Genomic DNA, 27,628 nt, shown 5'->3' with positions numbered 1-27,628 from the left:
ATTTTAGCCTGTATTTTATACTGCAATGTTAAAAGCCCCTCGCTTCGATTTTTAAAATAGCTCTAGAACCTTGCTTTTTGCAACGACAGTCATTATGTTTCTTTTAAATGGTGTATATTGTTGTGTATATTTATTGTCTGTCCCCGCAACCTGTCTATCACTTAAATTAAAGTTAAAACAGACATTTTTTTTCAAAATTCCCTATCATTTCAATATAATTTCCGTGACCCGTATCCGATTTCTTTAGTATAATATTCAAATAAGCAAAGTGGCGTTGATTTCTGGATATGTTGATTGTTGGTGTTAAATGGTCCTTTTCAGTGCTCACAGTTTTTATTGGTGGAGGGAGATAGAGTGCCTAGAGGGTACCACCGACCCTCGGCAAAAAAACTGAAAATTTTAGTAAATTGAGAGTCGAACGTGCGGGTTTCGAACTCACAACCTCAGGGATATATAGGCTAGTGATACTGTAGACGAACCAGTTAAACCAATGGGCAACCTAAGCTCCGAAATTTATACAAGACTTTAATAACGTGTTTAAGTCCACTTGATAGTATAATCTAGCAAAAATGATCATGCACCAAATTCTCTAAGTGAATTGTCTACACATGCTACAGTACTGATCACTCTTTAGAAAATATTCGGTTGAAATATTTAACGCAATAAGAGTCTGTTTGTTATGGTAACCTACGCTACACAAAGATAAACAAAAATTTAACTTAGCTATACATTGACCTTTATCAATTTTACTCTCAGATCTGTACTTTGTGTCTTTTTTGTTTGTTAGGGATGTATAAAGACTCTGCGACGTCCAGTCGGTGTTTTTGTTAAGAAGTTTTTCTGCTTTGTAACGATCTGATAAGTTAAGACCTTTTTAACTGATTTATATATATTGTTCTTATTTTGTGCTGTTTCACCACTTTCCCAGGTTACAAAAAGGGGGGGAAGGTTGAGCGCTAAGTAACATGTTTAACCCCGCCATAGTCAGGAGCCTGTATTTCAGTGGTTGTCTTTGGTTCATGTCAGTCATAATTGTTGTTCGTAAATTGGTTTGTTATAAATTAGGCCGTTAATTTTCTAAATGAATTGTTTCATAATTTTCATTTTCATAGGAAAGACACAGAACGCACAAACAACTCTTCAAAACACTTCACAAAAAATTAAAGACAGTGGAACAGGAACTCCATGAAAAACTAGGGTTGATCTCATATGCTCAGGAAGAATAAACAGATCCTGTTCACTAATGATATTCGTTATTGGTCATTGTAAGTTCACATTTGGCGATAAATCTCATTCCATGAGGTCACATTCGAGAAGAAAGGGACAAGATCGTGGTTTTAAACTATTCATATGCATGTGGTACATATATTCCATCACGGTCAACGAGCCCGTGATGGTGTCCCTACATCTTTCGAAGGGATGACGTCGACATAATTACTTTGAATCCTATATATTTTTGTCTAAGAGTGTTTCTGTGGCGATTGATTGATGGCTTCATAACTTCCAGTGGCAAACATTACAAAATATTCAGAACGTGTTCTTGTAATTGAGATATAAACTTCACTTGTTTAGTACTAGACCGACACGCTATAAAATATACTTATCGTTGCCTCAGAAGGGATTTGACCACATGAAATTATATCAGCCTACCTGGACACATATTTCATACTTCGACCTAAAAAACGACTTGCTCGTAATTCTAATAGCCACGTGTCTGACAGATAGGCACCACATACCAATTATAAAGATTTTGGTAAATTGAAATTATCGGAATTAAACCAAAAACCTACAATACTCGAGATCAGCATGCTACCACGAGACAACCTAAGCGGTTGTTTTCCTGATGAAGGTTTGTCCGAAGAGACACATTCTGAATGTTGCAATTGATATTGCTTGCATTGGTTCGATGACTTCTTTTTGTCATGAATGCTTCTTAAGTTTTACTAGACATCAAGTACTAGTACTTTCTTTTCATACAGCAACACATGTTCGTTGTCTTATAATAATAATTAAAAACATTATATGAAAAAACCCATTTTATGAGAACACTTTTACAAATTTCAAATTTAGTAGGCAAGAAATTAGTACAGTTTCTACTCCAAAACTGTTATAGTGTCGATAAACATTTGTATACAACAAATTGTTATCAATCATGATCTCCGTCATTCTTAAAATGATCATAATAGTCCCCAATGACTGAAGCACTCTTAAGATGAGAGTGATCGTAAGTAGGGTCATCAGTAACTGTTGTTGGTAGGTGATCGTATACTTTTGTGATCTGGTCTTCTTTCTTCTTTACGTTATTCAGATGATCATAATCTTTATTGATGTCATACGGATCTAATTCTTCTTCTGTGCTACTTGTTATTGGTTTTGCTAGACAATAGTTGCTGAAATTTGCACCTTCAGAAGAATTCCCGTTTACATTTATTACCTTCGCCATTTCATATTCGTTTTGACCATCTTTTCTTTGAAGCTCGACGGAGTTCAAATTTGTTAAAATAGAATTGTTTGCGCTTTGGTTCCCATTTTGCGGTTTCGGAATGTTTTTAGAATTAACCTGGTCGTATGTGATGTTACTAACTCCTCGAGAACAATTCAGCTTTGCATTCTGAGGATCAAAGTTATCAGCGTCCAACTCATTATATATTGGAGCCTCAGATGTTGGATCGTAGTTACTTGGCAGCCCCACAGTATCTTGTAAACGACTATTTTTTTGTGATTCGTAAATGGTCGGTTTCTTTCTAGACAGCCTAAAATAAATTATTGACCGTTTTGCTCAATAGATACATACAATTGGATTGAATAATATACATTTTTTTGTTCAGGGTGTTTTTTTGTAAATCCATGTGTTTTCTTTCAGCATCGATCTCATCTTTAAACAAGTTAGGATATCCGTAAGCTTACGTTTATACTATCGTTTTCATTACTTGCCACTTGAAATTAATGTTTTCTAAATAGTAGGAATTTCATGATTTTATAGCATTCTGTTGAAACTCACTTCCAAATGCCCGCTATTTTCTAAATTTATCTAAATCAATAGAGATTGAAACCACTAATCGTAGACTCATTGAGATTCATTGCCGTGAATCAGTTCTAATGCCACGACAAGGTATTTTTAAAATAACCTGCGTCACATTATCATTTTTGTGTAAAATTCATGATTCCGGAAACAGGTCCTAGAAAGGGCTATATCAGCAATTTACGTCTTCGGAAATTTTATTATGCTTCAAGTGAATGCGAACGTTTTTTGTGAGATGCTGTAGCTGTACAAAGGAAGTGCATGCGCATATGTAGTTCATATAAAAAGCCCTTATGATGACCTTTATATTTTTGTTGCTTTTTTAGTTACTATCTTATTGACGTATGGCAAACATTTCATTTTCTTTAATTCATATACATTTTGATAACGTCTTCATTTTTTGTTTTGATCCAGATCAGACGAAGTGTGGCAGCGATCAGTTTTTAAATTTGATATACATTTAAAAATGCATATGGGCAAAGATGTTATAGATATTTCATATCTTTTGGATAGTTTTGCGGTGTTTCGTAAATTATACCATAGCTTTTGTTGAAACCCTCGGCAATAACCTCACGAGACGAAGTCAAGTGAGGTTGCCGAGGGGTTTCAACAAAAAACTATGGTATAATTTACGATACACCGCAAAACTATCCAAGTCTTGTCAAGTTTTCAAAAAGAAGGGGGGGTTACCCCAGGGGACTTTCCCTCAATTTTATTTGATTTGTTTTATTGTCCCATTCAAGAATATATATGGTTTAGAGGTGGGGATCTCGACCATTTACAAGTTATCAAAAAGAAGGGGGTGGGGGTAACCCCGTAGGACTTTCCCTATATTTCATTTGATTTGTTTTATTGTCCCATACAAGAATATATATGGATTAGGGGTGGGGATCTCGACCGTTTACAAGTTCTCAAACAGGAGGGGCGGGGTGACCCCAGGGGACTCGCCTTTTATTTCATTTGATTTGTTTTATTGTCCCATACAAGAATATATATGGTTTTGCGGTGGGATCTTTACTGTTTACAAGTTTTCAAAAAAAAAAAGGGGGGTGGGGGTGACCCCCCTGGACTTCCCCTATAATTCATTTGATTTGTTTTATTGTCCCATACAAGAATATATATGGTTTAGGGGTAAGGATCTCGACCGTTTACAAGTTCTCAAACAGGAGGGGGTTGGGGGTGACCCCAGGGGACTCGCATTTTATTTCATTTGATTTGTTTTATTGTCCCATACAAGAATATATATGGTTTTGCGGTGGGATCTTTACTGTTTACAAGTTTTCAAAAAAAAGGGGGGTGGGGGTGACCCCCCTGGACTTCCCCTATAATTCATTTGATTTGTTTTATTGTCCCATACAAGAATATATATGGTTTAGGGGTAAGGATCTCGACCGTTTACAAGTTCTCAAACAGGAGGGGGTTGAGGGTGACCCCAGGGGACTCGCCTTATATTTCATTTGATTTGTTTTATTGTCCCATACAAGAATATATATGGTTTCGGGGTGGGGATCTTGACCGTTTACAAGTTTTCAAAAAAAGGGGGATGGGGGTTACCCCAGGGGACTTCCCCCCAATTTCATTTGATTTGTTTTATTGTCCCATACAAGAATATATATGGTTTAGGGGTGGGGATCTCGACCGTTTACAAGATAAAAGCACATTCTCAAATTGAAGGGGGGTGGGGGTAAGAATATATATGGTTTAGGGAGACTTAATTATCTACAAAATGTCTAATAATGAACAGTAAATTTCAAACTTCATTTATACAGTCCTACTAGTAAATTTCAAACTTTATATATACAGTCCTACAGATCTTATCAGGAATTTATAGCTTATAATCATCACCACTTAAGAAATAGATAATTTTCAAATAAATCTGTCACTCCAATTTTTATTGTGAGATAAGACAAGTCATAAAATAATAACAAGAGTAATATATTTAAAAATTCTACTTTTGGATATTAAAAATGGCGATAACAAAGGAGATATACTGAAATCTTGCAAATTGAACTAGACCTTCATTAAGTCCCAGGAAACAACATATTTAAATTTGAAAAAAAATTTGTTAAAGCGTTTTCGTGTTATTGTGCTGACACTGTTTGGCAGCCGCCCGTAGATCCGCCCAGCCGCCCGCCGTTCATCACCATTTTAATAACCGATATTTCCTTCGAAAATCCGGTTAAAAATCTAACTCAGGGTCTTAATTGTCCTCATTAACCCCAAATAAATCTAATAAATTAAACATATTATAATGATAATCCTTACCTTGAGACAACATGTGAGATGTGTCAAAAAGTTTGAAATTTTCTTTGTTTGTCCAGATATAACAGCAGTACAACTTAAAAATGTTCATTTAAAACCATACTCACAATTTGAGAATCGTTTTCATTGTAATCAGAATGTAATCAAAATGTAATCAGGATTACAAGGTATTTTGAAAAGTAATTGATTAAATTAAATTACATGTAATCAGATTTTTGGCTGATTAATGATTACAATGATTACTTGAAAATTGTAATCAATTACAGCTGATTAATGATTACAATTACAATTACCTCAAGTCTGTCTGAGAGCGAATTTTCGTATATCTAAAATATAGAACAACGGAGTTGGTGTACGTGGGTTCGATTCCCACACTAGGCATTCATTTATATCGGCTGGTGCAAAGCGGGCAGTTTAGCTTAGTGGCCCCGCACTGAATCTTGTTCCTGTGTAAAAATTCAAGAGGCCACGGTAAGGTCTACGGCTATCGTTCTTTTTCTTTTCGTAGACCATATACAACAAAACCATGGTATAATTGTGAACATTATACCATAGATAGCTATGGTATAATTTTCGGTTATTGAGATTTATACTCGGGTTGCATTCCCATATGTTCCATTGTACAGCTATAGGTTAAGTAATAGTTATACACCGAGAGAAAGGTGTGTCTGGATAAAAAACCCTGACGGCCGGAGGGGTTTTATATCTAGACACGCCGTATCCCGATGCTAAAGCCTATATTTTTAACATTGATTATTAAATGAAAAAGAACAGATAGAATATTTATTGACAATATCAAACCATGATTTATAAGACTTTTTCTCCTTTTTTTTTTACATGAAACCCCACTACTAAACTTACTTTGGCTATCTTCGTTCAAGCTATGGGACAAGTGAGTAGATTTTATAAATGTCAAAGTTGCTGATTTGCATATTCCCGTTAAGTCCATATGCTAATATGGATCACCAGGTCAAGGTTGAATGTTTCGTGCATTTTTATTACAAAAAAAAAAAAAATACACCATGCTCCTCGTATGCAATTGTCAATATTTATGGGTATAAGACGGATGACATTTTCAGTCAAGCGTTGATTTGGTAGAAGAGACTAAAGATAAATGCAATATAAGACCCAAAGTACTTACCTGTATCCGTTTAATGAAGGTAATCATAAATGTATTTTATATGTTAAAAAAAGCCCCCCCCCCCCCCTCCTCAAGAATAAACAAACATTCATATTCGGACATACTGAGGGAGCGAGTTAGAATCCATGTTTTTTTTGGATCAATGCTTTTCAATAGAGACATATGACTGGGTTCACAAATTTTACCTTCAAGCAAAGCAGTATGTAAAGGTTTTTTTTTAATCAAAATAAATGCTTTATATTTTTCGCTATTGGAATTTCCTAAAATGTGTTTTTTTTTTAAATCTTGAAACAACCTGAAGTGAACACTATTAGTAATTTCTTATGTTCATGCTACTTAAAGAATAATACATTTCTATTGTTATGACATTGTTTTCGGGATGTAGAAGCAGGGGTTTCCAGAAACCCCGCTCGTCACTCCTTGTAGTCAAAATCCATTGTTATTCGTAACAATGGATCTATTCAATTTACACTTGTTTTAGAAATAGAAACTATGAAGTATAACAATATAACTGGGATGTAAATTTATAGTACCTTCGTCGATGAATGAAAACGAGAACTGAAATCACGACAATAAGAGCAATGATTGATGTTACAATTCCAGCTGCTATGCCTGCAAAATATAATAGACATATATACATGTATCTCAATATAGAACCTGTTTGATACAAAACCTACTATAAAATTCCCTGTTAAATTTCGTTGGAATATTCGATTTCTTAAATTCTTCGAAGGGCTACACGATTAAAACAATTACAACGCTGTTAATTTTTGATAACTTTTTTTCGTTTTTAGTATCATATAGGACCTCTGTATCTGGAATATCAATTCCACATCCCGTTTTCAAATATACAATAACACATCAAAAGATAACATGAATTAGCAATACTATTGGAAAGTACAACACTACACTAACAACAAGACCCCCCATTCCTCCAAGTTGTTGAGTAAACGTTTTACAATTCAACTGAGAAAGAAACTTTTTACTTTAAATAATAGTAAATATATAGCGGTTCCTTAGTTACACAATTTAACATATCATTATCTTAAATCAATATTTTAAAAGACTTATTAATAAAGGTTATAGTAATAATAATGTTGTTCAATTACTGTTACACAGTGTATACTTTTCGTGATAAATGTCATTTTTGAAGTGAGAAATGTAAACTTCAAACTGAAAAATGTCAAGTGAAAGTTTTACGGATACTACTAATAAAATGTCCCTACCAGTCTTTCGTAGTCAAAGCTGTCAAACTTACTTCCCGAATCGTCAGACTGAACTTTTTGCTGTTTCGGTATCGACTTCATGTCTCCTTTATCCTCATCTGTCCCTATAATGCATTTTAAGATATATATAATATTGCATGTTAATAATAATAATAATAATAATAATAAGAATAATAATAATAATACTACTACTACTACTTCTACTGCTGTTACTAATGATAATAATACATTTGCAGTCTTTATCATTTGTAACTTGATTTTACATGAATCATATTATTAATGGATACTGAGAGAAATCACTGGCTGTAAATATACTACTAAGTCAACAACGATGTCATGTTTTCAGATTTTGAAATGTTGGTTGGAGAATCTCTTATTTTCGAAAGCAATACGGTGGCACTAATGGAATGATAAGGAAGGGATAGGTGTTTTATGAACAAGGCAAATAATTAAATGTTTGTATTCTACTTTATGTATTTGGAATATTGTCGCATGCACATTTATCCCTAATCCTTTACTCTTAAACATCCTTAGTTACCGTTAAGATGGTCTTATCAAACATTTATTGATACAGGATTGCTGCCTTCAAAGTTGCTTTTTAACCAATGGTTCCAAACGGTAAAGATAATGTCATCATTTGCAAGACACCATCTTTATTTGGTTGACCTTTATGAAGGTCGTATATAGCTTCAATTGGAATTCCTCCGAATACAACTAATTACAGATTTTTTTTGTCATAGGCAACACAACATAACTGTCTTTCTTTGTTGAGTTTTATGTTGTTAAATCTTTAGTTGTCCGTGTAATGTTTTGATTGCTTGCTTTTTTCAGATTTTTTTGGGTATAGCCTGTTTTTTCCGACTACTGGATTTGATGTATTTGATGGATCTTGGTATCTTCTCTCCTTCTCTCTCTAGAACTCGTTGCATGCAATGTTGTAATCCTCATCTGATTTTTATCATTTTTAACTTACCGAATCTACAGAAAAACGAAAATTTGTAATTGCAGTTATCCACCTTTTTCTGTTCGTGGTCATTGTCCAATTTAAAACATGTTTGAAGTTGTAAGTGTTCTGTGGAGTCTGTAACAAGACAACGTTGAATAAACTAACTCAAAGGAATGTCAAATGTTATCACAATACTTGAAATAATCAGTTAAACTTGGAAAAATTGGAAAATTATTTAGCAATAACCGCACCATCCTAGTGAAAATACAAGCATGGCATTCTACAATTCATGTTAGAACCGATATTTACATTAACATATTGTAACATTCAGAAAGACCAAACTGATTCATTCGAAATTAATAGAGATAAATACTCGTACAAATATTGACAATGGGATCCTTTTGAAATGTTGTTACCTGGTCGTCTCTCTTTTCGATTCGCAAATATATTGATGATACCGCGAATGTTTATGGTTGCTTTTTGTTTACTTGTAAATATATGCATGCTGTACATCACAGTTGTAGTATTTTACAAAATATAGCAGACATTCAATTTACATTAATTTATAGTAACTCTTAAATCTTGTCTAGTGCTTAGACAATTGCAGGATAGTCGTTAATAAGAAAACATCAACATCAAGAAAACTAAAACCTACAAACTAACCAACAAACCAAAACAATCAAACAACATGAGACCCGCACCAACAACACCAACAATAAATTCAAAACCAAATCAACCCCACTCCTAAAACCAATAAAACATAAACTAATAAACAAATCACAGCCAGCGAACAATATGAATGCACACTTTATGTGTTATCATCACAAACTATATCACATCCAATGCACATATATCTAGCTGTCAAAATCAGTAATATGTCAAGATCGGTACCTTAACTGCCGTATAATTAATAATGTCAAGTCATAATACACAGAAGATATAAATTGCATATTGTATGATGGTGCACAAGGAGTTTACTTTTGAAATTTCCTTTTAATGTCAAATTGATTATAACCTAAATGCAGTGGTGTCCGCAGATTCGCTTCTATATCGAACGTTGGCCTAATGTTTTTTTTACCAAATTTACCTTATAATCAATTCTGAGCAAGGAGACAAATTTTGAACAGTTAAAAGTATAACTTTTTTTTTCTTTTTTTTTTTTCAACAACAGTATTGCACACGCTGTTAACCATTACTCCACTGACACAGCTATCTCAGTGAAGGTCCCTGTTTCATCAGCACCAGAAGTTCAGGGACTCCCCAGGCAGATAAACTGCATATTATGTAAGTCGTTTAACAAATAATAATATAACATCAATAGATAAATAATGCTATTATATTTTAATAAAGTATTTATATCATCTGGCGTTATTTTCGGAATTTCATAGTTCATCCGAGTTTGGGATGATTTATAACTTATTTCCAGTTTCCATGTGTTTCCGGATAACGGTTTATTTTAATCAATATCGAAAAAGATTGTAAATAGCTTTTTCTACATCATTATTCAGGTAAGACAGTTATGATTTGAAAGATTAATAGTCATACGGTAAACGAAAAACAATTGTGCTGTGTTTTTTTTGTAATGTATTTACATCGTACCAGATTATATAAATATTGCAATGTCTATCATGCATCATAATTATATAAATACAAAATTAGATAATAAATTAATTAAAACACAGAGATAACATTACTAACAATGTTATCAGTTCATACAATTCAAATACACCTAAATATTTTTTCTAATATACCTTTTCTTTCATGGTTAACAAATTTGTTTTGTAGAATGAGCCTATTTCTAAGCTCAGTTTTAAAGACGGAAAATACATTAATATTCTTTGTTCTAAACTCTGACAGATAGTGTGTTTTGTGAATTGAAAACATATCACTGTAAGAAAAACATTAATATCAAAGTATTCTATATCACTTATTTTGTAACCCCAAATCAAATTTTTTAGTGTTAAAATGTGTTTTCCAAGTTTAACTTTTTCTAACAGATTAAATATTTCTTTCCAAAATTTATCAAGAAAGTGGCATGTAATAAAAAAGTGTTCATAATTTTCTGTTATATTACAGTGATTACAGTCTGAGTTTGGGCATATTTTCCATTGTTTTAATAAAACTTTGTTTGGAAGAATAAAATGTAAGAGTTTCCATCTGAACATTTTTAATTTATTTTCTTTCAAATAATTATGATCAAATTTTAGTATATTTTGAGCTTTATTTTCTATGTTCTCAAAATTTAGTAGTCTCTTCCATTTGTAAAAGCCAATTGGTATTAGTTTATCTTGTTCTAATAATATTTTGTAAATTTTACTTGTTTCTAATTTATTTATATTTTGTTTAAAGTTATCTTTGTCATAAATATACAAAACATTATCTGTTAGTACATTAGTTGTTTTTGAACAGTTTTCAGCTAATATATTAACCCATTCTTTTGGTATAGCTTTTTTTAATTTTAAAAATTCAGTAATCCAGTTTGTCTTTTTATTAAGCTTTTGTCTAATAAATCTTTATGTTATATTTCCAGATTCATCAATGATATCATTTATGTATATTATGTTGCTATCTATCCAGTTTTGGAATAGTAATGTTTTTTCCTGAAATTTTATCCACTGATTTCCCCAAATAACTTGTTGGCGGATTAGTCTGTAGTTTTTTTGGTATTTATTATTTTTATTATTATTTTTATTCTTAATCCAAACTTTGATTATATCAAGATAAAACTCTGGTAGTTTTTTCATATCTGGTATTGAATTTACACTATCCAGATTCATTTGCAATATAAGAAGATTGTTTCCGAATTTGTTTAAAAAAAATTTTGGTATTACAGTCCAGTTTAAAAATTGCTCTGCATTTAATCTTTTAATCCAACCTATTTTTATTGTTTCTATGTATTTCTCTAAATTGATCATTTTTAATCCCCCATTTAATTTGTCATAACTTAGTACAGAACGTTTAACCTTTTCTGTTTTTTATATATCATTTTTTTAAACTGGTTTAAATACTTTTTATCTATGGTCGAGACAGATGCTAAAAATGTAATATTAGGAATAATTAATGATTTAGTAACTGTGATCTTTCCTATCATGGTTAAGTTTCGCTTTTTCCAATTAAGAATAATTTTTGCTGCTTTTTCTAAAAGTTTTTCAGCATTTAATCTTTGACACTCTTTTTTATTATGACCAAAATATATACATAGGCTTTTTACAGGTATATTTGTCCAGTTAATATTTTCATGTTTATCTTTGCAGTTTTTTGTTTCCCAAGCCAAACACCCTCAGTTTTAGCTCTGTTTAATTTCAACCCTGACAATGTTCCAAATGTTTCAATCATATTAAGAGCTTTTGAAATATCTTGTGTTGTTCTAAGTAAAAGAGTTGTATCATCTGCTAGTTGACTAATCTTTAATGTGTGCGTTTTGCCATCAAGTTTAATTTCAAAGCCTTTGAGGTCGTGGTCTTGTCTGATCCTACATGCTAAAATTTCAACAGCAATTACAAAAATTATCGCACTGCATGGGCACCCTTGCCTAATCCCACGAAAAATGCTTATAGGTTTTGAAATCCAACCATTGTTTATAACTGAGCTTTTAATATCAGTATATACAACTTTAATCCATTTCAACATTGAACTTTTGAATCCAAATGTTTGTAAAGCTAAAAATATGAAATCCCATTCTAAAGAATCAAAAGCTCCAATTTTTTGTGAATTAGTTAACTCCCCTTTTTCAAATGAGAAATTGAATGTATTAACAGCAAATTCTTTCAAATCTTCCCAGAATATCTTGTAAAACTCTACACTTAATCCATCAATACCTGGGGCTTTATTAAGTTTCATTTTAAATAGAGATTCTGTGCATTCCTGGATACTTAATAGACCTTCCATACTTTCACTTTCTTTATTGGTTAATTTATGATCAATTTCTGTATTCATAATGTAATCTTTGATATAAGTTTTGTTAGGGTTTGAACTTTTGTATATATCTTGATAAAATTCTCTTTCAAGTTGCAATATTTTTGTAGGATCTCTGTGTATTTCCCCATTTTTATCTTTAAGGGCTGTTTTTGTTTTTTTTGTTTGCCTAGCTTTTTCTAATCCTAAAAATAACTTTGTATTTTTTTCCCCTTCTTCCACCCATTTAATTCTTGATCTAATTTGTGCCCCTTTAGTTTTCGATTCATATAAATTACTAAGTTTATTTTCTTATCTATTGATTTCTTCATTAAAATAGATAATAACATCTTCTTGGCATTTCATACTTATACATTCATTTATTTTTTTAAGTTTATTTTCTAAAATGTTTATATCTTTTACATTGTTTTGTGCTTTCCTTTTACAGAATGCTATAGTATAATCTCGCACCTCTGTTTTAAAAAGATCCCATTGAAGCCCAATATCATTGGTAAGTAATACTTTACATTCATACTGTTTTATAAGTTTCTTAATTATGTTTTGATACTCATTATTTTCTAAAACACTATTATTTATTTTAAAATATCCTTTTCCTTTTTGTTGTGATCTACATTTTATCATAAGAGATATTGCTTGATGATCTGTATGGGTTATAATGGCTGGTCTTATGTCTGTTGATTCTATTTGAGTTCGTATTTCAGGACAGGTTAAAAAGAAATCAATTCTTGATGCTTCATTGATGTTATTTTTCCTTCTCCAAGTAAATTATATTTTTTTGCCATGTATTTCTCGCCATATATCACTTAACTTATGCATTTTTATTAAAGATTTTAAACTGGGTACAGCTTTTTTTTCTTTAAAGGATTTTTTTGACATATTGTGTTTGTTGTCTATATTAGTTAAGGTGTCATTCATGTCTCCACCTATAATGACCATTCCTAAGCTATTTTTAGTTATAACATCTTTAACTTTTTTAAAGAAGACATTTCTTTTTTGGGGTATATTTGGTGCATAATTATTTACCAAAGTATATATACTGTCTTCAATTTCAATGTTTAAAAGGATTAACCTGCCTTCCTCATCTTGAAATTTATCTATAAATTTACAATCTATCTCATTATTTATGAAGATTGAGACTCCTTTTGATTGTGAAGTCCCAAAGCTGTGATATTGTTGACCTTTAAATTCATATTCTAAATTTATTTTTAATTTGTCTGTAAAATGACTTTCCTGTAACAACAAGATGTTACATTTTTGATATTTCATCCACATATATAATCTTTGTCTTTTCTCTTTTGCACCAAGACCCTGACAATTTAAAGAACAAATATGTATTTTTTTTGGTCATAATTTTCTTATTTAAATTGATATGTGTTTATATACTGGCATGTTAACATATTCAAGCTAATAAATTCCTGTATGACAATACAGATGCATATTTTAAATAAACTTAAATCTATGTAAAATATTTGTGCTATACATATTTTAGAACATGAATTAATACCTTCTATAAATGAACAATATCTTTTGTGTAAACATGTACTAAATTCTACAAGTAATATTAAACAATACAAAATTGTCTGCTTATATTCTTTTTGGTATGATATGTTCATTTAATTGTTTTGATTAATGATGCACTTTAATGATACATTTTTTGAAAACATAATTTCTTGGTTCAATAGATAGCACGTCTTATTTTCTATTTTTAGCTGCATAACGACCTTGACACTGATATAGGCATGGCATGAATAAAAATAGTGATCGAATTTCGTGGAACCGTACTGCTTGTCGCTGAGTCTATAGACCATGACATAAGTGAATTAATTTGAAAGAAACTGGATGTTTTATGTGAATAGTGAAAGATAATAATATCACCTGGAATATACTTTGCAATCGTCGAGATTATTCTATTTTTAGATTTGGAATGTACTTGAAACAAATTAGTCATCAACGGAAATTCCCTTTGTGTAGCTGATAAGTAAGACACAGTTATTGACAAATGGACATCTTTGATTAAACAATATAAAGAGAATGTCCTATGCATATTCAAGCATTTGAGCATGTAATGCTCTATAAATAGATTGTATGATATCAGAACTGTGTGTCTGATGTAGATGACAATAAATAATAGATATGAATATACTGTTTTGGACTTGTATATAAATTTATATTTACATTTCTCAATTCTAATATCTTGAATTATGTCAAATAAATAATATGTATTGTACTTATTGTTATAATTAATACATGACTCAATGTGAGGTGATTCAAGTAAAAATTCATTCTTTTTGTATCTTTTGTTACATTTAAAGGGATATTGTCTGTCAGTTTATCAAAAAAAAATGATTGGTCATAAATGCTGTGAAATCAGGAGTTATAATTATATTGAACTTAAATTATTTCAAAGTTTTGCCAATTATTCTGTATTTCGAGGTCTAAATATGTGTAACGATGTAAAATTGAATTCTTGTCAAGGATGACAAAAATTCGATTTAATCCCGCCTTATTCATATGAACTCCAGCTTGAACTCTATCGGAAATGGTTCCGCGCATGCTCGTCCCGGTTAACAAAAACAAAAATGTCGGAAAATAGCAAATCTAACCGTGGAAGAAAGCGATCTTTAACGGATTCTGCAAGAAAGAGGAATAGAACAGCTGTATCATCTAGATGGAACAAAAGTAGAATTTACATAGGTGATCAGTTTGAACGCTGGAATGAATTGAAGGATGTATTGCGTGTGCAAACGCATGCCGAAGTGGCGAGAATTTTGATGGACAAGTAAGTTGTATCCACATGTTTCAAAATACTTATTTTGGCATTTCTCGGGATTATTTTTTGTACACTATTGATGGAATTCAGAGGAACTAACAACAGTTCAACCATTTCAAGACACACGTTGTTCAAAAGAGAACTAGATCGACTAGAAAGTCCGATTTACAATTCACATAAATATAGTAAATTTAAGAGGCCCTAAACGGGGAAATTATAATAAAAATATGATAAATGCAACAGAAAGACAACAACCCCAGATAAATTCAGTTTTTATTTAGCATACATTTCTTTGGCGTGATTAAGGTATGCAATAATACCTTCAGGGTTGAATTTCCTCTAGCATGTCTAGGAAGTACTTGTACAAAATGTAGGACACACTTGTATATTTGTCAACTGGCACTGCACTATACTGACTACTGTCTATACATGTAGTATAAATATGCTGACTGCATATACTTGCACAGCTAGTTATAAGTAAATTATAGTAATCTACACATTTTTGATAAAGTAAATTTAAAAACATTGGATGGACTCAATTTGAGGGCATTTGTCAGAAATTTCCTTTTTGGTTACTTCACTGGACACATGCAAGGTCTGACCAAATGTCTATTTAAAAAATCCTTGGTATGTGAGGTCCAGATTGTTCATGTGCTGCCCAAATACTAAGTGTAAATTAAAAAAAAAATACTTTCAGAAATAATATCAACTCATGTCAAGAAACTTTTTTCCTCCACAGTTATCATGCCAATAATACAGTTCAAGCAGTCAGTATAGAGCAACAGAACCCCCCAAATCTTGAAATGGAAAATGAAACTTTGCCTGTAGTTTCAATGCCTTCTGCATCAACCTCAACACCTGGACCAGTCCATTCTCTGTTTCACACCCCATGTGATGTTTCAGACATATCTTCAGCTGGAGAGAACAAAAGGTAATTTTGATGAAATTGTCACATCTTTGTTACATGTTTGTGTCAACAAATCATCTTCCATTTAAAAGAGAAAATAAAAATCCAAGAAACACGTAAGAAAATGATTTTAATAGAGAAAAATGTGGGTTGTATGTATATTATACAGGAAGCCAATGACAAACAAAACCAAATTACTAATAATGCAAAAACATAGAGTCGTTTCTTAAATGGAAAGGTGTTTGTTCACTATCACAAGGTCTTAGCTCCATAATTTGTCACTGGACAACAATTGATCAAATTTAGTTCCATTTCAAGCATTTGAACAGAATTTTTTGAAAACAAAAGGTAATCATTGTGTTATTTTTCAGAGAATCGGATATGTCTGGTATTGAGGAAATCTGTAGTGAAAAGAAAAAAACAATGGAAAAGTCTACTTCCTTCATCAATCCTTTTGAGTAAGTTATCTTGTTATGGGCCAACTGTTTGCCAGAAACTTGTATTCAATTAAGTTTAAGAAATCTGTAAAACATAGGTTTTAAATTTTTTGTTCTATTTTAAAATGTAAATGTAACATATATATATATATACAAATGTAACATTTATATACACTTTCACTTCATGTACTGCAAAAATAAAAATATGGCAGTATGTTGTGTCGCAACTTCGAGTCAAGACCTATAATACTTTTGTTTCATTTGAAATATTAAATAAATAAAAAATATAAAAATGACTGACTTTTTCAACCATACTTTTGTAATGAATTAATCTCTGGGAAAACCCATAAAAGCAAATGGTTAATGCCTCACGATAATTGTCTCATTGTGTAAAATTGAGTTCCTCATTATTATTTTTTTTTCAGCCTTACAATTGATGAGGATGAGGCATGCATGATGGACGAGGATTCGTCTGGTGAAGAATTTGAGCCAAGTTTTAATTTTACACTGAGGTAAAAATATGGCAAATGTAATATTTTTATGTCTCATTTATGGGCATTATGTTTTCTAGTCTATGCGTCCGTTCATCTGTATGTCTGTCAAATTTAATAGTTTTATGCCCCATTTATGGGCATTATGTTTTCTGGTCTGTGCGTTGGTCTGTCTGTCCCGCTTCAGGTTGAGGTTTTTTGGGTTTTTTTTTATGAAGTTGGTCTAATCAACTTGAAACTTAGTACACATGTTCCCTGTAATATATTCTGTCTAATTTTAATGACAAGAGTTTTTACCCCATTTTCACGGTCCCCTAAACAGAGAAAATGATAATGTGGATGGGGCATCCGTGTACTATGGACATATTCTTGTTATAATTAACATAAACATAAATATGAAAAAAAGAGTTTTTATTACTGTTATAATTTCAGCTGATCCTAAACTAGTTATGTAAATGATATTGTTTTGAAAAATTATAGGATTATGTCTGCCTGACATGGCTCATTTGACCTTGACTTCATTTTAAGAGATTATTGTGTATGTGATACTTGTAGTAAAACCTTCATGTTACCATGGTTACAGATTTCAGCTTACATTCAATCATGAAAAAAGAAGCATGCGAGAAATTTCAGTGTATATACTCTTGTTATTTTTATTGTAGTATCTTGTTTATAATTATGAACATTGCATTACAGACACAATAATGCAGATCATCTTCCGGTAGAGGATTCAGATGATGAGTCGGATGAATATGGTGATGACCCTGCAGATGCAACAGAGACCGATTTTGACATCAACCGCATAAAGAGCATTAATGATTTGGATTCCCTGACGAATGACCATCCTCTCATGGTCTACCAGCAACCCCTGTTAGATTTGGCCAACACACAGATCTGTTCACTTTGCAAAGTTTGCAATGCAAATATCAGTGTAGCTGTGGAGATTGTTGCTTCAGCGACATATCTTAAATGGGTAGGAAACACTGACTATTTATTTTAGAGACTAGTATGCAAACTCCAAAATTTTGAAGATATCGCCATACAATGTACATACTCACTGGAAGATAACATCTCATTTAGCAATTAATACAGCATGGAATATTCTGTCACCATTTCCATTTTGGTAAAGTTATTTCTCTGAATCAATGCTAATGTAATAGTATTTTTCAAAAGCAGCCTATTCCAGTTAATTGAATTTCATTCATAAGATTTTTGTAGAATGTAGAGAAACATCTGTCACACAGAACTATTCTGTCATTTTTTAATTATTTTTTTTTATAAATTTATACTAGTGTACAAGACTTTTTAATTGCTTATTCTGATATATCATGTACTATCTATAATATTGTAGGTCTGTGAAAGTGGTCATGTTGTCAATAGGTGGTGTTCACAGCCCCTTCTAAACAGAAGAATGCATGCCGGAGATTTAGTTTTTGCTTCTGCCATCCTGTTGTCCGGCAACAATTTCCAGAAAATAACAACTCTGGCTAAATTCATGAAACTTCCAATACTGAGCTCCTCAACCTTTCACAGAATTCAGAAGACTTACCTTGTCCCATCAATTGACCGATTTTGGATCCAGAAGCAGGAGGATACTTTAAGAGAATTTGAGAACACCGATGTAATTGTTTTAGGTAAGTATTTAAAACTCAAAATATTAATTTTAGGAAAGTATTTCAAACTCAAAATATTAATTTAAGGTAAGTATTTCAAACTCAAAATCTTATGTAAAGTATTTAAAATAGATACATGCGAGTAAAAAGAACATAATCATGTTACATTTTTTATATTTAATTTTTCACAGTAATATAAGAATTAACAGGAATTAAAATAAATTTGTTCTAAAAAGATATCTAGGTTTGCTCTAGTTTTCTCAGATTAAGTCATGTTCCATTTTTCTTAAAGTCCCAATATTTTAACTACCAGTGCAATATAAATCAGTGAACTAGAAAAATTAATTCTACACATTCTTCCTTCTTTTTTTAGGTGATGGACGTATGGACAGTCCAGGTCACTGTGCGCAGTACTGTTCGTACACGTTTATGGAGTACACCACCAAGAAGATATTATGCATCACAACAATGGATAAGAGAAGTACCGACCGGAAAAGCACCAACCTTGAGAAGGCTTGCTTCCTGAAAGGGATGAAATTTTTTAAAGATAAAGGCATAAAAGTTGTGGAGGTGGTGACAGATGCACATGTCCAAATAGCTTCAGTAATGAGTAAGAACATTATGATATTCTCAAGGCAGACATTTTGATAAACAAGTACTCAGATATTCAGACTTTATTGAGCCATAAAAACAAGTATCAAGTTTTATCCTTAACTTCATTACTGAGCAAAGATCCAGTGGTGTTGTAATTTAAAATTTAGAATTTTCATAGTTTGTGATATTAATACATTTTATAGGACTTATTTTTGATAACAGTAGAATTAATTATTTAATTATACTAATGATGTTCTATTTATGACAATCGCAAACCTTTTTATGTTTTAGAAAAAGAATTCCCTGAAATTAAGCATTCTTTTGATGTCTGGCATGGAACAAAGAACTTAGGAAAGAAACTCACAAAGGTAAAAGATGTGTGAAATGCAAACCATGACTCCATCTTCAAATTTAAGAATGATGTTATTGTGGCAATTTGGGATATATTTTATGAGGTGTGATTCTAAATTTCACTTCATAACTAATTTTTAAGATCAAATCAGAAAATGGTTTCTGACTTATATTAAAGTGCAAAATAGGTTAATTGTAGCGAACCAGCCGTGAGATACGGGTTTAAAATTGTAGTTCATTTTCACCTCATCCATCTGCTTTAAATTAATTTATTATATATGGACAAATGTTCCAAGCTTCAATTTTGATTAATGTAAATAAAATTTGTTCTTGTAGATAAGTCAAGAGAAAGAAAATAAAGAATTACTTGTATGGATCAAAGATATTGTCAACCATTACTGGCACACTGCAGAAGTTGCTACCACCAGTGAAGAGTTCCTCGTAAGTTTTCATTGTTTCATTTAAGGTACAACTTCTTGTCCACTTGTTTGACAAAGTGAACATTGGTAAGAGCAAGTTTGAAGTAAGTTATCATATTTGTTAATCAAGTTGATAAAACACATTGTCTGTAATTTATTCAGAATAAATGATGTCTGTAATATATTCAGAATAATGAAGTATTCAATTGTTACAGGCATGCTATGTTTATAAATCATAGGATAGAAACCGATAGAAAGAAAACTTTTATATGGACTTTGTTCATTGTTGAAGGCTGTACGGTGACCTATAGTTGTTCATTTCTGTGTCATTTTGGTCTCTTGTGGAGAGTTGTCTCATTGGCAATCATACCACATCTTCTTTTTTTATATTTGATGACTACTATTGTTCAAGTGTAATAAATACTTGTCACATTGCCAAATTGAACCACAACTTTTCATTTTAAATTCATCTTTTGATGACTATATTTATATATATATAATTTTTTAGGATGTTTGGTATGGTGTACTTCACCATGTTGTCAATGAACACCAGTGGTTTGTGCCATTTGCCAACTCTTCATTTACCAACGGTTGCCAGCATGGACCATTGGAAGATGGAACACAGTCAAAGGAGTATTTAAAGAAAGGGTCCCCACCACACAATGAGCTGAGAAAAATTGTTATGAACAAGCGCCTGGTTAACAACATACCATACTACCTAAACTGTCGGTACGTAAACTATCTTATATCATAACTTCCTCCACAATAGAAAACAACCAAGCCACTGTCACCTAATTTTGATAATCCTTTGATGTAGGTCAAGTGTTATATTTTTGATGGAAAGCTGATATAAATGTACGGATGCATTTTCTGTAATAGTTCTATATGACATTTTTTTGTTTTTACAGAGTATTGATAATTTTATTTGTAAATGTTCTGTCATAATGACAACATTGTCATATTGCCTTTTTTTGCATTTTAGGAGCACATCAGAGTTAGAAAACTTTCAGAATCTTATTCTAATGTATGCCTCCAAGAGACACTCTTACAGTCCACCAGTGTATCGAGCAAGGAACAGGTTGGCAGCTATAGACCATAATGCCCATGCAGAACGAGAAGTGATGAAGAACAGAGATGGTTCTTTAAGGTTTGTATGATTTGTCAACTATACAAAAAAAGGATAGCAGAAATTGCCTAAATTATTGGACGGTACCAGAGAAAACACCAGCCCCTCCAAAAAAAAAGACAAACAAAAGACAACTCATAGCCTGATTAGGTAGAGGCACTAAATGAGAGAAAGGGGGTGCAAATTAACTTATTTTTTAAATTTATTACTCAACAGAAACACCCCTCTCCCATTTTGCCTATCCCCACTATTGAATTTGATGGCAGAACCATTAGTCAGATCATAGTGACTATCATACCAAAAATCTATGTTTAAAAATCTGCAAACAACATTGCAATGTGGAAATTGATGGCAATATTAATTTCAAAAAATCACTTGCATGACATTGTACTCAAATTTGGCATATATTTGTAAACTGATGACCTGAAATATTTGAAGTTAGCCATGAATGTTACTGTTGCATTCAAGTGATAACTCAGTAGTATTAAAATTTTAATTTATGTATTTGTAGGTGGCAGAGAAGTTACAACAAGAAAACTTCCAGATGGTCTGTTCACCCTGTGAAGGAGGAAAAAAATTACGATTACATTCAAGACCTCATTAGACAAGTTCTCTGCACCAGAATAGAAGATGGCATAGGAATGAACCGACGTCTTGAGTTGGAGGAAGATGATCCACGGCGGATATCTGCACATTTGGCACCTGTACCACCCCCACCAACAAGAGACATTGTGGCTACCCAGATATCTAGATTTGAAAATCTAAATAAGACAATAGACTACTGGACTGCCGAGGGGCATTAAAGTTTTTTTTATCTTTAAATACTGTAAATTCAGAATTTATTTTGAGGGTTATTATTATTGCAAATGATGCGACTGGGTGAGTATTGCAATAATAACAACTCTCTTTCTGAAATCTGACACATATATGTGTTTGCTACTATTCCTGTACAAATAGCAATAATTAAAGTTCTTATCATCTTTAAATACTGTAATTTCAAAATTTATTTATCTCTCGTTCTGAAATCAGCTTTTCCTGTATAAATAGCAATAATTATTTTCACATTTTGGTCATGTTGAAATCTCAATAATAAATGTAATTTCTGAATTAACAATGTTCTAGTATTGTTTAAAGACACAATCATGTTTATATTTGTAGGTGGCAGTTATCTGCATATTTGGGACTGGTACTATCCAACAAGAAGAGACATTCATTGTGGCGACTACTGGACTGCTGAGGGGCAATAAAATATTATAACTTTGAAAAATCTTTTATCATTTTTTTTTATATTTGATTAGACTTCGTGTCTATTAAAAAAAAATTGAGCTTAAAACAAGATGAAGATGTTGTATGATTGCCATTGAGACAACTATCCACCAGAGTTCAAATGAAGTATAAATCATTTCAATATTCACTTTTATCACATATTTATATGTCATATGTTGAATGTAAAAAAATGGTTATGAGACAATGACATGAAGACACCACATCACCTAAGGTAACAAATAAAAACAGAAATTCCAGAATTATCATTTTAAGTTCTGACAACACATGGGAATACCCACTACGAACACTTCCTGACTTTAAAGCAAAAATAAAAACACGGTTTTTTTCACATTTAATTATACCTCCCCCCTACAAAACCTTTATATTGTCCAAATGGATTGGGATATTTATCCCTGATCCTCCACACACAGCAGCTTGGGATCACTCGACGATCTCCTGCCCCTAGTCTTCCAAGTACCCAGACAATATATTGCCTATAGGCTGCAAAGCGATTTGACCTATTGAAGTCCTCATCCTGAGGCATGATGAGTAACTCCTCCCGAAGCCTTCTTGCCACAGCAAGCACTGCCTCATCTAAGACTATCAAGGAGAAGTCCTGAAAAAAGAAATATTTATGCTAATTTTATTTCTTATCCACGTCATACATTACATAAACAGTTAATAATGATTTTGTATACTGAAGAAAGGTCACCACAGTTAATTAGAATATTTTAAAATGATTGGTTATTCTCTGATTACAATGAGAGAACAAGCCACTATTTACTTGTGTGATGATTTTAAAACCCATAAACGGGAAAGTACACTGTACAGAAAGAGGTCTAACACCTCTATTTTTGTAATAGAAAATAAATATTTTCTTTATATATTTTTGAAACAATATTTATGGACTAGAAGTAAAAAATGAACAAGAACATCAATATTTCCACATTAGTCAGTTCTGCAATATAATAACTTGTCATGAATTGGGTACGTACTGGTAACTGGGAGTAGCAGTTCAGACTTGTTCTGCCACAACACCGCCTCTCCGCCTCAGTTGGCATCTCCCTACAGTAGGTGCAGGTACACCAGTCAGGGACTGAACTGTTGGGCGAAGGATGATGCCCACCTTGTTGAGTGTCGTCTTTGTCCAGGACATCAAATACAAACCCAGGGTGTTGTGTGGCAATGGAACTCACAAGTCCCCTCAGGTCTTCCTCCGTCAAACGAGAAATTCTTTCCTGAAAAAGGTTAAGAAGTCATAAAGATTGTATTTTAAAAGTGGTCTAACAAATTGATATTTCGATAGAACCAAGCATGTATGTCAGCTATAAGTCTTGGTTGAACAAATCATTAGTCTCAAGTTCGTCATTATATTTTCTACCTGCAATGACCGTTTTTATAGGTCAATTTTAAGATACTTTGATAGCTGTGAAAAAAAAAGAAATTTTTTGAAAATATCTAACTAAACTGAACCATTAAGTAACAGACCAATGCTTGATGAATATTTCTTTAGGTAAACATATCCTAGAATGAAGTTTTGTATACCTGCAACTGGCGATTCCTCTCCTCTAAGGTAGCTGCAGCTACCTCTGCCCTGTTGGGTCCAACTCCTTGGTTGGCTCCTCTACCTCTTCTGGCGCCTCTTCCTCTTCTTGGTTCCCTTCCCCTTCCCCTCCTGGTGTTTCCACGTCCCCTTCCTCTACCCCTCGCCCTTCTTGCATTGCCAGGTGTAAATTCTTCACTCTCCGTACTTTCATGTCTCTCATCATGTTCATGTGGAGACCTAGACCTAGACCTTGGGCTATTTGAGTCCTGAAATGGTGCATATAAATAGAATAAGAAACTAAACAAACAAACAAGACTCGAGAAACAAGCCCGTGAAAATTCTGCTTCTTTGTTACCAAGTTGGTTAAAATAAAACCAGAAATTACCTCAAAATAGTTTTGTGGAAAAAACGTAATTTTATTTGAAATATAGCCTACTGTCGGAGTACTGCATAGTTGTACGATGTTGAAATATTTTTGAAATAATTAAAAGCTGCATGACTACAATAACCACAGTGTAACGTCTATTGTTCAATGATAAATATTCATTTCACAATACGTAAAAGTCTCAAAATGTTACTAGAAAATGTATTTAGAACATGTATGAGATTTATTGTGTTGTCCCCACTGGAGGCCTCTTTCGCACACGATTCCTGAAAACGTATCGTAACATACTAAATATCACAGTAAATGAAGATGAATCAGACTCTACCAGTAAATATAAAATTGAGAATGAATGAATGAGTTCAAAATATAAATAATGCAATTCATGGAATATATTTTAGCAGTAATAATTCAGATATTTTAATCGATATTCACATAGTACCTACCTCAGCATCCATGATTAGAATCTGGGTCAGCGTCTTTAAATACATTCGGCAGTTATCGGAAGCGTCACCGGAATCTGGGTCAGTGCATAATTAATAAGATTCCACTGGCATAACAACACCATCTTTTTTGACAAAAACGCCGATTTTACACAATATTACTACTTTTTTCGATTTGGAAACATTACTATACTCTTGTCTAAGTCAATACCACTCAGTTTTCAATGTTTAAAAAAATACGATTTTGATAGACAATATCCCTTTAACTATTTCATATTTTCTAGTTTCATGAATATTCATCCCTGAATGTATGTAATCATTTATTACATCACACTCATTTGTTTTTTCATTTTTTACTTGTGATAAAAATAAGCTTAAAAATATAATTATATACAAATATTTACAATTGCGAACCATGATTGTTTATTTTGATTATTTGGTATTACATAACTTTATTGTTTCTGGACTTAAGTTTTAGTCTTTTGTATAAGTCCAGCCTCTTTATGTTTAATTTCTGTCGGGGTTGTTGCATTTCTCTTGCCTGTGTTTTTTACTTTAGGTGTATCAGTATTTTCAGACACTTGTCCGTTAAAATACTGTTCTATGTTTCCTTCAGGCTTATCTGTCTTTTTGCTTTTGTTGTTTCTAGACCTTCTGTTTCTACTACGGTCACTTATAGGATCTGGTAGGTCTTTCACATTATCTTCATTTTTTTTTGCAGGTGATTTATTGCCTTGATTCTGATTTATGATGAATGACACCGTTGAGGTTAACGGCTGAAGTATCGATTGGGATTGAGGTGCTTCATTGTCTTCAGTATCTACATTATTGGCATCCGATTGTTCATTATTAGCGTCTTCGTGATTGCTACTTAAATCATCTGTACAATCTGCTTGCTTATGCCCTGTTTTTTTGCACTGTCTACAGACCCAGTCTTTAGGACACTGCATTAGTTTGTGGCCGGTCTGTAGGCATTTGTTGCAGACTAACTTTTGACTATCTGTATTTTGCCCTACGTGAAGCACAGTGGCAATATATTTGCCTATAAGCAGTGTTCTGGGCAAGGGTTTACTGACTTGGTCGCACAATATAATTCTGTCTCCAGTTTGACAATTTGTCAACATTCCGTCAACACGGAGACGTTCTCTGTAGGATTTATGAATGACACATCCATAATTCAAAGGTTCTTTCAATTTGTCCGTCATCAGCAGAACATGGTACATTTTTGACTCTAACTTTTAAGTAATTTGGGTTTTCATGTACAATGATTCTAGGGTTTCGTGTGTAAACATTCACCAATTTGTCTCGTATTACAAGCCCTGATGTTACCATGAATTCTCTCTCTGAATCGTTGTCGAGGTATATCCTCCACAGACCTTTGACTCGTTGTAGTCCTTTAATGTGACTTCCTGGACACACATTGGCATCGATTGTCTTATACAGTTCAATGTGTGTCAGGAACTGATCTTTATTGGGTCTTGTGTATCAAAAAGATCAGTTTCTTTTATAAATACTGGTTTGACTTCGGATAGTACGCTTTCTATTACAAATGTCTTTTGTGTCACCGACGAATATGTCTCACCTAGATTATTGTCTTCGGCCATCTTGTTTTTGCTGTTAACATCTGACATTATATTTTGTTTTTTTTCTGACATTTGCGACATTATTTTTGACAAAATTACTTCTCAATTATGATAACTAACCACCAATGAGTGCTAGACATCAAAACAGTCAATTATTTATTATCTAAACTACGATTTTCATCAATTTTTCGGAAGGAACCAGAAAAACCGCCTTGGCAATTAAAGGTCCCTTATGTCCTCCTAGTTAAAAGTATAACTTACTTTGTATACAGCAATATCGCAACAATATTTGTATCATTATGAGACTTGGAATTTTTTTTTTTCAAATGAGAACAGTATGCAGAAGTCACTGTTGAAAATGATTCTCGGATCAGATAGACACAGATGATAGTAAAAAAGTGCAGGTCGTTTGAATTCAAAAATGATTTAACACATTGGCATTTACAAAACATGCATCTGCTACTTACCACGAATCAAATGAAGTGAAACCAGGTCCGTCGACGGGGTAAATTCGTTATGCAAATACGTCAAATTCACAATGAAAAGCTTGCGTTAAAATTAGGAACGTCGTGTCTTAATCGGTAATAAATCATAAAAGAAAATAAAGGATAAAATGATTTTTTTAATCAGCGACAACGTTAACATAACTTGTATAATAGTAAAACTGTTGTTTGCAGTCGTTATTCCTACGATTTCTTTTTGAAAGGGTTAAAATTAGGAAACGACCATTTTTTTCGGGAGGGGAGTAATTAAATAGTCTGATCCTAAATGCCTGTAAATAATGATTCGTGTTTAAAGGGTAAGGAAACTAAATAGTTTGTTTTTATAGAAAATTAGAAACCCCAAAAAAATAAATACAACATTGAGTTTACAAAAAAAATCTTGTTCCTGTATGTTATTTAAAATGTATAAATCTGTATTTAATTTTTTATTCGAATTAATTCGTTCGGGGAAATCTCGGTACAGGCCATGTTCTACCGCTATATTATATCAACTAACAAGTACATCGTTTATAAAAGCATATGTTAAGGTAAAAAAATACGTTCATATAAAGATTATCATGACTTTTGCTAACTGTTGTACAAATATACAAAGGTATACACATAAGTTTTACTTTGTTGTATAGTTTACAAATAAAATCGCCTGGTATTCACTATCCATATTGCGCGAACGGTAATGTTTAAAATA

General features: G+C 32.4%; 3 protein-coding genes across 10 annotated transcripts in view; 1 reads left to right on the top strand and 2 right to left on the bottom strand.

The window, feature by feature from the left end:
• Positions 1 to 27,628, bottom strand: part of LOC127732056 (uncharacterized) — a 99,028-nt gene that overhangs the window by 42,295 nt on the left and 29,105 nt on the right. For 2 of the 8 annotated variants that reach the window (XM_052241105.1, XM_052241100.1), the window contains exon 7: positions 8,625 to 8,732. The exons of 2 other annotated variants lie outside the window; for them this stretch is intronic. In XM_052241105.1, coding sequence (XP_052097065.1) covers positions 8,625 to 8,732 — 108 coding nt within the window. Of the gene's footprint in view, positions 1 to 2,018; positions 2,754 to 6,958; positions 7,038 to 7,683; positions 7,756 to 8,624; positions 8,733 to 27,628 lie in introns of those variants that run through there. 4 more of the 8 variants (XM_052241102.1, XM_052241103.1, XM_052241104.1 and 1 more) reach the window with 4 other exon arrangements.
• LOC127732055 (uncharacterized) lies at positions 14,945 to 22,487 on the top strand. Its single transcript, XM_052241098.1, has 12 exons — positions 14,945 to 15,291; positions 16,022 to 16,213; positions 16,561 to 16,647; positions 17,052 to 17,138; positions 17,814 to 18,090; positions 18,469 to 18,751; positions 19,104 to 19,340; positions 19,616 to 19,692; positions 20,012 to 20,116; positions 20,603 to 20,823; positions 21,077 to 21,241; positions 21,732 to 22,487. The coding sequence occupies exons 1-12, from the start codon at positions 15,092 to 15,094 to the stop codon at positions 22,021 to 22,023; spliced, it is 2,223 nt and encodes a 740-aa protein (XP_052097058.1). The 5' UTR covers positions 14,945 to 15,091; the 3' UTR covers positions 22,024 to 22,487.
• LOC127732058 (uncharacterized) lies at positions 22,513 to 25,117 on the bottom strand. The gene is made up of 4 exons (XM_052241110.1): positions 24,861 to 25,117; positions 24,032 to 24,298; positions 23,482 to 23,724; positions 22,513 to 23,102 (listed from the first exon to the last, which is right to left on the bottom strand). The coding sequence occupies exons 1-4, from the start codon at positions 24,903 to 24,905 to the stop codon at positions 22,839 to 22,841; spliced, it is 819 nt and encodes a 272-aa protein (XP_052097070.1). The 5' UTR covers positions 24,906 to 25,117; the 3' UTR covers positions 22,513 to 22,838.

Source organism: Mytilus californianus, unplaced genomic scaffold (assembly GCF_021869535.1).
Source record: "Mytilus californianus isolate M0D057914Y unplaced genomic scaffold, xbMytCali1.0.p SCAF_22, whole genome shotgun sequence".
Taxonomy (NCBI): Eukaryota; Metazoa; Mollusca; class Bivalvia; order Mytilida; family Mytilidae; genus Mytilus; species Mytilus californianus.
This window is presented reverse-complemented; position numbering and strand designations above follow the sequence as displayed.